Source organism: Equus asinus, chromosome 8, assembly GCF_041296235.1.
Source record: "Equus asinus isolate D_3611 breed Donkey chromosome 8, EquAss-T2T_v2, whole genome shotgun sequence".
NCBI classification, from domain to species: Eukaryota; Metazoa; Chordata; class Mammalia; order Perissodactyla; family Equidae; genus Equus; species Equus asinus.
In genome coordinates, this window is record NC_091797.1 from 15,705,996 (window position 1) to 15,718,538 (window position 12,543).

At 38.7% G+C, this 12,543-nt stretch overlaps 1 protein-coding gene across 1 annotated transcript in view; it reads right to left on the reverse strand.

The window, feature by feature from the left end:
- Positions 1-379: 379 nt before the first annotated feature.
- Positions 380-12,543, reverse strand: part of TFAP2D (transcription factor AP-2 delta) — a 54,286-nt gene continuing 42,122 nt past the window's right edge. Inside the window, exon 8 of the mRNA XM_014834652.3 lies at positions 380-599. Within this exon, the coding sequence (XP_014690138.1) occupies positions 380-599 (220 nt within the window). The remainder of the gene's footprint in view (positions 600-12,543) is intronic.

Consider the following 12,543-nt stretch of genomic DNA (forward strand, 5'->3'; position numbering starts at 1 on the left):
CTAACTACATAGTTGGATAAGAAAGTGCATCAGTTAGATGTGAAAAAGCATATGCTGTCTCTCCAAAGTCCAGAAGTGCTTAAAAACTGTGATGTATATAATTCGGAACAATAAATTACGTGCACAAAAGGAGTTTATCATAACATAAAATTAAAAAGTGACAATTTCATCACACGGTTACACTGCTGTTTTCCTTTTTTTTCTTTTTTTTTGGTTTTGTCCTTTTTTGTTTCATTTTTCATTTCCATTTTTGTTTTTTATGGAGGGTTGGGGGAGGGTAGAGGTTTGGTCCACTGAAGATTAATCACCCTCAATGATATATATATTAGAAAAAATATCAGCAGCAAGACTCTCTGGAAATAGATTCTGTTTGATGTAGCTAGTCTGTCTTTTCTGTTTTGCCCTCTTTCACGGCAGCCTCTGAAGTTTTCCGCAGGGGGGCTTTCTCCGAATTGGCATGTCCTTGGCCAGAATCCGCTGCTCCGCCGTTTTTGTGGGTAGTGTGTTTTTCCAAGTAGTTCAGCATTTCACTGAGGACTGTTTGGAAAGTGCTTAGGGCTGCACATATTGCTGGAGTCCCAAAGCCATGAGTGATCAAACTGGAAATGAGAAGTGGTAGGAAAAAGAGATGAACAACTTACAGCATGAGGCAGGACAAAAAATCCTCTCATTAGATCCAGAATATTAAACAGGCATTTATTGTATTCCTAAATGGTGCCAAGCCTTGTGGAAGTTAGAACATGAGTCAATGTATTGCTTTTGACCATAAGAAATTTAGGACATATTTGGAAGAAGACTTGTCATTGATAGACTTGATGTGCACTAGTTATTAGCAAGTCTCAGTGTTTAGCACATGACTTGATTCTGATTCTATGTCTCATTAACAACCAGAAAATACAACTTTCTATGTGTGGGAATCATTTGGTTTTTGAGAACGGCATATATACTTGTATGGGCATAGATCACACAAGAAGAGATCAGAATTGGCTGAGTGTGCCTGATGGCCAGCTATTCCTCTAAATCCATTCTTCTTTTCTCCATAGTAATGGAGTTTTATCTGGGTACATGGCCATCCAGCTGGAGGCTACATTTCCAAGCTTCCCTTGCAGCTAGGTGTGGACATGGCACTAACCACCCCTCCCCACCCCACTAGAACATGATGGGAATTGTTGTATGTGATTCCCACCTGCTTAAAATGAAATTGAGTGCCCTTTATTTCCTCTCAAAATAGTTCTGCAGCTATGCAGATGAGGATAATCACCTTGGTGGTGAGGACAGAACAAGATGGAAGGAACCCACTCACCTCCAGTCTCCTAAATGAGAGAAAAATAAAATTCTATCTTATGTAAGCCACTCTTTGTGTTAATTAGCTAACTGATTAACTAATAATCATAACTAATGAGCAGATGTAAGGAGCATTGTGGTAGCCTCAGCATAGGTAGCCCTTCCAACCATGACAAATATCATCTCTAGTTGAACAAATGCATAATTATAGATTCACTCTCCTTGTGAACAGAATCCACCCAGATTGTTCATTTGGTTAATTGTTTCTGAAGTGACACTCTGCCAGGTTGTTCTCCATAATTCATTTCTTGTAATAATATAGAAAAACATGCTTGACATATGCATAACGTAACATATGCATATGTTATAATGTATATACAATGTGGCACATATATTGTACATTCACTAAATGAAGCTATTAACTGCTTACAAGTCCTTGGTCCTAGGCTGTTATAGTCGCCATGACATTAGCAGTTTTTGAATCAGATAGTACCATCCTCCATAATATGTTAACTAGTTAGTTACCCCTCATAGGGTATATAATCTTTAGGAGCAAAAATAATAAAATCTTAAAAGAATGCAAATGAGGAATTTAGGCTCCATGGCAGCCTACTGATATGCCTCAGTGGTGATAATAATAGGATCTACCACATGGAATTGTTATTTACCTTAAGCCATGCAAAGGGCTCAGGATGATGTCAGACCTATAGTAAGTTCTCAATAAATGGTAGATATTGTTGGTTGTGGATATTCACGGTGAGAGTAAAATTTTCTGCAGGTCCCTTATTACACTCGACAAGTTGCTGGCATCTTTCATCTGGAGATTTTACAAAGCTTGCCCTATGCCTAGGTCATCATTAACATACATTAAAAACAAAAAAGACTTCAGTCTCCAATTATTTAGAAAACAAGGATGGTCAGTACTTGGGCAACTATGCATGCCAAAATTTGTAATATAAAACATCACCATAGTTCAAGCGTATGCATATCTTTGTTGCAGTGTCTTGCTTTGCTGAGCAGGAAAATTGACTTCAGCTCCATTTCTACAAGGAGATGACTAGAGGGGAATTCGTCTGCTTTAGGTTCTATCAGGGAGGCTGGACAACAAATGGAACTGATTAGAGTGGTGGAAGAATTAATTGTGGCTGTGCCCACAGAAAGACCTGAGTGAAGCCATCCATTAATGTCTAGATGCTTGGCCTTGGGTACAACTGCCTCATTTCTCATGCTTTATTCCTGTTTAGGGCTCCTTGTACCATTAGATGAATTTTGTTTTCCTCTATACTGCCATATCCTCTTGGTTGTGACTGCCCTCTTCACCTATAGCTGAGTGTGCAAAATTTAGTTTCACTAGATCAAATATTAAAGTTAATAGCGGTATTTGAGTTCTGACCATATGCCAGGCCCTGTTCTAAGTGCTTTATTCTGTATCACCTCATAAATCCTGGCAATAACACTAAGATGTAGGTATTATTATTTCCAATTTACAGATGAAGAAACTAACAGCCAGAGAATTTAAATAATTTGCCTGAGAAATCTGAAATTCTGTAATGCCTCTGGACTTATGTTATTCTCAGGCTGAGGCTGTGTTTTACTCCTTTCCTTTGAGAAATCACTTTCTCCTGGCAGTTTTAGCTTGGTTTCTCTGACTTTGTTCTATGTGCAGACTTGTAGGCCTGGAAGATGATGAGTTTTCTTACTCACTTTCTTGTCTAAGACTAAGGTTTTAAAACATCAAGTACAAAGTGGAATGGTTTGTATAAATGCTTTAAATCTCCATGTCAAAAAGAGTTGTTGCCATAATTAAAGATTCTTAAATTGGTATCCCTTCTTGGCTGATGGTCTTGCTTGCTCCTAAAATATGTGTCTGACCATTAGCAGGTTGCGTTGTCATCTGCCATGCACTGAGAACCAGCTGTACCAAGTCTTCACGTTGGCTCTGACCTTAGGCACTTTGTGACTGAGCAAGTTACTTAGCCTGGTAAGATGACAATGGTCTGATTAGAACATCTGCAAGTTTCTTTCTACCTCTAAGCTTCAATTTACCAGTATTAATACTTATGGTGCTCTTTTGCAAACCCACATCATGGACAGAGGTTATGGAAGTTGAAAGACCACTGAGCTGAACAGAGAAGTCTAAAATTGAAATTGGAATATTCAACATAAGCAAAGTAACTACTTGAAGTGTTACTTTTCAACATGAAAAACATTACACAAATTTTGCTAGTTTCCTTAATTTAACATTACTTGCACATAAAAAATATGTGTGGCACACTGCATAGGATGATACTTAATGCAAAGGATAGCCTCTGTTCTAGCACTTTTTAGTGAAGTTTATGAAACCAAATAATTAAAGCCATCTAATATTGTATTAAAACAGCACAGAAAAAAGTGTGAAATCGCAGGATAATTGAAAAGAATTTCTGGGAACATCATGCTATTCTGCTAGCCCCAACCACTCCGGAAAAATAGGCGCATATTTCATTCATAGTGACATACAAAAAGGAGGAAAGCGATAAGATGGAATCTACAGGAAAAAAAAACAAAAACAGAAATGATAGGGCTGACTTTCAGTCCCAGACTGAAATAAACTAAGGTAATCTATAAGGTAATACACTGTAGTCAAATCTCCAAAATCTCTGATAATGGGGATCATTTTTTGCCTTTAGAAAGTCTTATTTTTCAGCCACAGACTTCATATTTAAGTTATACTTGGCATTTGCATATATTTTCATCAGATTAACATCAGAGAGCCTTTCACAAGCAAATATTACCTAGGTCAAATTGTAGCCATGATGGTTTGAAGTAGGCAGTCAAAATCCAGCAGTTCTTCTAAAATCAGATTCATCTAAAAGTTTATCCTCAATGAGACGAGGGAAGGAGACAACTAGCATTGTGTTAGATGTATTGTCTTCATGCCACATTTTAAAAATGTTACTGAACAGTGGCAGAGGATACAAATGTATCAGATTTCTTAATATATTTGCATTTCCCAGGTCTCCTTCCTTCACCCTTTGTAATGAAGTGTTCTCGACTTTTTTCTTGAAAGGCTTATCTCTCTTCTTTATCCTCAACCCTATGATGGCCATTCCTATTGCACACCTTTGTCCTTCCTCTTCTTTTCAGCCAATCTAAAGTCCACTCACCCTTCAAAGCTCCTTGGGCAATATTGAGAAAAAGGAATTAGTTTCCTGATTCTTTGATTAAGATATTGAAAAAGGGGTGCTCCTGCCAAAGCATAGAAACTTGCCAAAGTGATGAGAAGACTTAAATAGAATTCTAAGGAGAAAGGAGTAACGGTCCCCCCCCAAAATGTAAAATTAGAGCTCAGAGAAGACAATGGGAAGAAAATAGACAGGGGAGGGTAAGATCTCAGTCATCGAAGCGAGGAAGAGGAGTGGGAGCCCTAGAGCATAAGTGATAATCGAAATCTACCAGAGTTTAAGTTAAGAGACAAATAAGATGCTGTACATATCTCTAAAAACTTTTCATTTGGGCTCTTACTATAAATTGGTAATCAAAATTATAGCCTAATCTTAAAAAAAAATACAAAGAGTGTTAAAACAAAATAAAAACAAAACACAAACCAACAGCAACAACAACAAAACCAAACAGGGCTGAGATGAAGCACCTATGCTCTCCCTGATATTGTCTGCTGCCAGCATTTGAGGATTAGTCACCATCAGGAGGCAGCAGCTCAGTAGAGAAGGGGTGGGACTCCAGTGTAGGGAATAATTGAGTTAACAAAAGGCTCAAAGTTCCTTGGTTTCATCAGGGAAACTCTTATGCCCAGGTAAGTAGGATTTAAAGTTATATTCCAAGAATGGAGAAGAAGAACAATGCAGGGATAGGCCCAAGGCTTCTCGGGGGAGAGAGTGCTATGTTAGCACATGGAAGATTAAATGGTCATTAAGATACTTTGCTTTCTTTAAGGAGAGTTTAATCATTAAAATTGGCAATGGTATAATTAATGGAGTTGAGACTTTTTTAAAAGTATGTATAAGAAACTCCTATTTCAGGATAGAGAAAACACAGGTGTGTTTCTGAGACACTGAGTTTGTCAGGTAATCTTTGAAAAATCATGGAAGATGGGAGAGGAAGTAGTGAAATGGAACAGAGAAACATGCTTTAATAAAGCAGGGGAAAAAGAGATTTTAGCAACTCTGGGTTATTAAATTACATTTAGTTAGTCCTTTAACAAATTTCTTGAGATATTTAAAAAAATCAGATTTATTTGGTTTGAATTTACGTACGGTAATATTTACCCTTTTTAGGTATATAGCTCACTGAATTTCAACAAATCCATACAGTTGTGTAACAACTAACATTAGCCAGAAAGTTTTCTTGTGCTCCTTTTCAGTCAGTTCACTCTCCCCAGCCCCCACCCCTGGGAATCGGTGCTCTAATTTCTATCCCTGCAGCTTTTACTTTTTCCCCAAAAGTCATCTAAATTGAATCATTAAGTCTGTAGTTGCTGTAATTTGTTCATGCAATGGGTTATTACAAATCTGAAGTGTTAACACTTAAAAAATAGAAGTGCTCACTGAAGTGCTGGATGGGTTCAGTAAGGAGCCCAATATGGTAACTGTATTTCCTTTTATGAAAGTGTTATTAGAGCAGAGCAGTAGCAATGCAATTTACTGTAGGATTTTTAGCAATGCATCTGACAAAATCTCCCAAAATACCATCTGATAATTTCGGGGGGAATAATGAGGTAGATGACAGCAGAGTAAGGCAGATTCACGGCTGGTTGGATGACAATACCCAACGTGTGGACTTAAGGGCAGTTGTTAACCTTGAAGGACATCTCTAGGGGAGTGTTGCAAGTCTCTCTCATTAATTCCACTCCGCGCAGCATGTTAATTGACAATGTGGTTGAAGCCATCATGGATTTGTAACTGCATGGCTGGCATTAAAATAGAGGAAAATTACATCATTGGGTAGCAGAACCAAAGTTCTGAAATATCTTAATGCGGCAAAAGGCTTAGTTGGTGGGCCCAAATCAATGATGTGACATTTAGAGGAGATTAAGGAAAACATATCCACTTGCAGTATAGTGAGAGAGCAATTCTTAGGGAAAAGTCTTATGGAATCAGTAAGTCTAAATCAAAAAAGCTAGGGTCAAAATTTGAGGTTTAGAACACAGCCAGCCAGATTTGGAAGCTATTTTTACCTTGAACTATTTTCTCTCTCTCTGCCTAACTAGATTCCAGCTCATTGATTTCATTTTTCTATTACTAATTTCACACCGAGGAGCAGGAAGTTTCTGACAACTGACTGTGAGCAATGCAGTCACCTGCTGGGAAAATCGAGACTGCGATGGTTTATGGTACCTGATGTTAGAGAAAATGTAACTTACATTTAACAGTCATCTTCTTAATTTTATTCATGGTTTTAAAAACTCTTATTTTGCTAGACCTCCCAATTAACATTCTCTAGAGCATCTTTCTGCAACATAAACCATCTCCCCTAAGCATTAGGGTACGTTCACATTTCAGTAACCTGGGAGACACCACAGGGTAGAACCACGCTTTCTAGAGAGATCGTTTATGTGTGTGTGCGTGCCCACCTGAGGACCCACACCTTTTGCCTTTTTACAAGGTGGTGTCCTAACCTCTTCTTGACCAATGAACTTGACTTAAATAAGTTCTACCAATACAGACTTTAACTTTTTAAAAGAAAATATATCGCAACAGTTCAAACTGTATTCTCTGTCAGTGGGGTTAAAAATGAAGAAATTGAGACTCAGAAAGGAAAATGGTAATCAAGGATGGAAGAGAAGAGACTGCAATATGAAAGAGAATAAATTATAATCCTTTCTTCTTTTTCCTTGTGTGGTTTTGCTAATGTGACAATCCATCTTTAACTCAGCATTTATACTTATAACTACTTGACATTAATGATGAGGGCTATCAAGACACTTCCGTATACTAGAAATTTCACAAACTTCTCCTCATACCTGTGATTCCTGGGTAAGTGCATTTTTTTCCTCTAGCCAAGGTCTTATGTATTTATCTTTAAAATCTCCAAAGCTTCAGTGTTTACTTGGGATGGAAGTTAAAATAGGATTCTGAATGGACATCTACCAGAGGAATAAGAGCTATTTGACTTTCCTTAGTCTGAGTAAATATAGTTTACATTTCACTAGAAATGTATGCTAGAGAAATGTCACAAAGCTGTTTCCATATTGCTCTAATTGTCCTTCAGAAATGCTTTATCGTTTTTATTGATTTTGTCTAAACTAATTTAGATTAAACCACTACAGCAATTTTCTGAAACACAGCCTGAAGCAAACATCTATGGAATCTCCCCCTGAATTCTTCCTATCTTGGCAAGAACTGGGCCTGGGATCCAGTACATCCTTTCCACCTCCCTAAGCAAACACTGATTTTATATGTATTGAAAAAAAAATGAAAGCCACATTAGTATTTGCCACTGAAGACTGGGCCATTCAGTTGTGTCTGCCAACCATGGATGGATTTTTTCTGGCTTTCTTTTGAGATACAAAAAGCTGGAAGTAGTAGATACTATGATGCTACAAACTAGAATATTGAAAATCAAGAAAAAGTAGCGTGCCATCATCATTTAGGCAATTAGAGTAAAAGGTAATTTCATTTTGTTAAATTTCTACTTTCCACCTGGAAAATGTTTGACAAACAAACTTCTCTTCCTCCACTTCTTTTCACAGGGTAAATGTTGAAAAAGTTTGGGCTAATATTCCTATTTTATGTTGCATCGTTCCAATGGGTGTTTGCTATTATATATCTTTGATTTCTCAAATTGCATACAGATGGCACTGTCGCCAACCTCAGTTCTGCTTCTTGGTCTCCAGGAGGCATGCAGGCAGCAAGATTTAAAGAAGAGACAAGCCTTTTCCTTCCCTCCTGGATTATTCAGCTACTTCAAGCTTAGGTCCAAATGTAGCCCGAGGCTCAGTCTGTATTTCCCACTACAGCTTTAGGTAGCAGCCAGAAAAATGTCTTCTTGCACTCTTGAGAACAAATGTGAGGTCAGGAGGCTGGAAAACAGACCCTGGAGAACAGCAGCAAAGGATTGTGGGGCTTCTCCGCAAAACCTTACTTCTTTCCAAAGCTATGTGGATAAGGCACTTCATCTCTCTGAAGCAGCACAACCCCAGAACAGGCCACGGAGAGAGACCTCACTCGGAGGAAAGTAGCTGGACTTATCCTCCCAGAACCTGATGGCATCTATCCTTTGTAGCCTAACTGGTTGAGGAAATAGAGGAAAAGGGAAACTGGTTGATTGTGCTCATTTTCTACATAGATTATATTGTCTAATGGACCCAAGTGCTTCTAAAATGGAGTTTAATTAAGGTGCATAATGAAGATATATGGTTCTCTGGTGGCAAGGTTTCTTTGAAATCTATTCATTAGCAAGGCCTTGGCAGCATTCACAAATGTTCTATGGTTCCTTCAGCTGGTGGTTCTCAACCCTAGATGCACATAAGAATCACCCGGGAGCTTATTAAAAAAAGACCCGTGGGTCCCACCCCAGAGATCTTAGTTTAATTGGTCTGGGATGGGTCCAAAGCATTAGTATTTTTTAAATAGTACTTATTCAGTTTAAATTCAGCTAGGGAATTGAATGTTTTCCCTTATGGCCAAGAAATAGCACTTAACTGCTGTGTCTGCTATTCTTCCCAGGAAAAAGAGGATGATAAACTTCTTCAGCATTTCCCCTAAGAACTTCTGCAGTATCTTAGCTCCATGGGATGTTAATAGGTAGTCTGAGAGAAAACAGTTTCTGTGATCAAGTTTTGGAAACATGGGGCTAAGTATTGTGATCAAATGTTGGAAACATGGGGCTAAGTAAGCACTCCTTCCACTCAAAAATGGTCCAATTCAAAAAGTTCTGGGAGCCCTTGATATGCTAATGTGCAGTGGCATACTTCAAGAGGAGTGTAATAGTCAGAGTTTCTTGATCCAAAAAACAGTTGACCATGAGAGACTTTCAAGGAGCATCTCTTGGGACTAGTGCTCTATGAAATTCACTTTGGAGAAATGTGTTTCTGATGCCCTAAATCTCCTCCAGGTTGTGAGATGTGTTGCCCATCTATTGCCCAAACGTCACATTGTTCCTGCTTTTCTCAGCCACTTACTGAGGTCCCAAAGGGGAATGGATCCTTGTGATCCATTTTACTTCCATCCAGCTCATTAGCAAAGGAGGCTAAGGATACAGTCATTGCACACCCATCAGGAGAGACCAGAGTCAATCACATCCAAGTCAACTCTCTGATGGCAAAGACATTCTTTGACATCTGCATCCTGTTTTTTACATATGGGAATAAAGCTCTTAGGGATAAATGAACCATTTCCTTATATTTCTCTCTATCAGACAATTCACATTTTCTACTTAGAATAGGGCAATAGAAATGCTAAGCTTAGGACTCTTGTGCTTTTTTAGATGAATTTTATTCAGTTGTTGACTTTTTACTTTTTTAAACATTGGCACCTGAGCTAACATCTGTTGCCAATCTTCTTTTTGTTTCCTTCCTCTCCAAAGCTCCCCAGCACATAGTTGTATATTCTAATTGTAGGTCCTTCTAGTTGTGCTATGTAGGATATCACCTCAGCATAGCCTGAAGAGTGGTACTAGGTCCGTGCCCAGGATCTGAACCAGTGAAACCCTGGGCCGATGAAGCAGAGTGCTCAAACCTAATTTGTTGACCCTAATTTGTTGACATTTTTTTTTGGGGGGGGGCGGGGAGATTAGCCCTGAGCTAACATCTACCACCAATCCTCCTGTTCTTCTGGGGAGGAAGACTGACCCTGAGCTAACATCCGTGCCCATTTTCCTCTACTTTCTATGTGGGATGCCTACCACAGCATGGCTTGCCAAGTGGTGAGTAGGTCCGCACCTGGGATCCGAGCCAGTGAACCCCAGGCCGGCGAAGCAGAACATGCAAACCTAACTGCTGTGCAACTGGGCCAGCCCCTCTAAATTGTTGACTTTTTAAAATGAACAAGTTGCTAAAACATAAAGAAATGAGGTCATATGGAAACACAGCATAAATAATGATTTAAAATGGAGCAGTAAATCAAGAATGGGGTAAATCATTGTTGGTCTAGAAGGAGCCTTAGGGATCATCCAGTTTAACTGAATCAACTTTATAGATAACATGCAAGGGCTGGACCAGTGAAATGTCTGCTCTAAAGCCACACTTCCAGCTGGCAGCCAAGAGGAGACTGAGCTAGACCACCTAACATCCCACCTGAGAGTTTCCCACAATTCTGTGCTGTCTCCTTACAGACTCTCCCCCAATCCGTAGTTCAACAAAGATAGAAATTATTTCAATAAAAGTTGACCAAATTTCTTCCTCAATATATGCATTCCTCAAATTAATTACTCACACATGTAGTTATTATGGGCCATGTTTGTAACTTCTTGTTGGAAACAGTTGCCTCTGGTTTTCTGTTGTTTGAATTACTAGTCTCCTACATGCTGAACCTAAAAACCCACAAAAACGCCATCCAATGACCTACAACGGATGCTTTTATGTCTGTCTCTCCTGCAGCATTTGGTTTGGTGCCATGCGACTTGTGAAGTACAATAAATATTGGCAACTGATTTAATTCTTTAATTTTCTGCTTAAGGTTAAGGGAATGTAAGTAATTTTATGTAGATTCATACAAGAAGTGCATCATGGTTCCATTTGTCTGCTAAGGAAATGAAAGCTGTTGTCTGTTTTATTTTTAGTCCACATTTTTGCTAGTGAAAGTTTTACTTCAAGAGAGACTCATTTTTACTCTTATGTAAATACAGACTGTCCTTTCTTATTTAAGTAGTGAACAAGACCCGATCACTTACAGGTACATTTTTCTTTGCACCTGGGAACGGCACTCAGTTTTGGAGTTTCAGTTAAAGTTTTAAAATTTAATTTCAACCTTACACGAAGGAGCTTAAGTTTGGGGAACACAAGATTTTTTTCTTCACAATTCAGGCCCACTATTTTCAATATTCTTAAATAAAATGGGCTGAGACATTCCCTTTAATGGGCAGAACATCCTGAAAGAGTCTTAATCATTTTATTTCTTAAATGCTGAGCCTAGTTGTGCAATTTATTTCATGACGTTTTCTTTTGGGATCAGAGATTTAATTGAAATTTCTTCATTTCTCTTCCGACATTAAACAATACTTGCACAAGATTAAGAAAGTCATCCACTGCTGAATACCTTCCTCGCCACTTTCCCATACCAAGAAAATGAAAAAAGAAAACCAAAACCTGAAACTATTCACATTTTAGGCTCCTTGGAGAAGAGCAAACATGTTCACATTTAAACAGGACAAACATCCTCTCTTCAGCATGTTGCCAAGCACACAGCTCTCAGAAGACACCACTTGAGTTGACTGGAATGCATGTCATACGTGGAACACTAGCAAAAACAGGGATGAATAGCCCAGAAAGAGAAAACTCAGAGAGACACGAGAGCTGCCTTTAGAAATTGGGAGGGAAACAGGATTAAAATGACTCTGTAAGGCCCCCAAGGATGGGATGTTAGGGAGACAGATGTTGCCTCAATGGAAGGAAGCCATCTCTAATAGAGTTGTCAGAGATAGAAGGGATGCCTAGGTAAGAAAAGAGCCGTCTATCATTGAAAGTTTTCAAGCCTGGAGTGGGTAACAACTTCACAGGGATGTTGGAGAGAAGATCCAAATATTGAAGGAGAGTGGAAAACGTAAGGGCCTTCCAACACTGAGAATCAATGAAGAAAATTTAATCACCAGCAAACACACATATATCTGGGACTGCCTATACATTTCTTATTTCCAACATGTTATGGGAGCAATGGGAGGGTCTGTTTCCAAAAAGGTGTGATGTCAGTAGACTTTTTGAGTCAAATAGAAGAATTAAGCACATTGATCATTTCGCTTCTCCAGCTCATGGTCCAATTAAAACACCATGGCCCTGGGAATGAAGCAGTGGAGAATACAGGCAAGACCTAATAGAGATATTACCATAGTCTACATTTATTAACACATTTATTGGACACAAACTACGTGCTAAGTACTGTGGATAGACAGATGAAAGCCTTTCCTAATTACCCTAGGTAATTGTACTCTGCTTAATCCTCTATTATAAATCTCTCTCATATATTAGAAGTCTTTGTATGTAATTGTCTTCTACAGTAGAAGTTCATGGAGAATGGAACAATCGTTTAGTCATCTTTGCACCACCTGCCATTAGCACAGTAAAATGCAAGAAACAATAAAATTTCAGCCTCCTAATGTGGGTGCTGA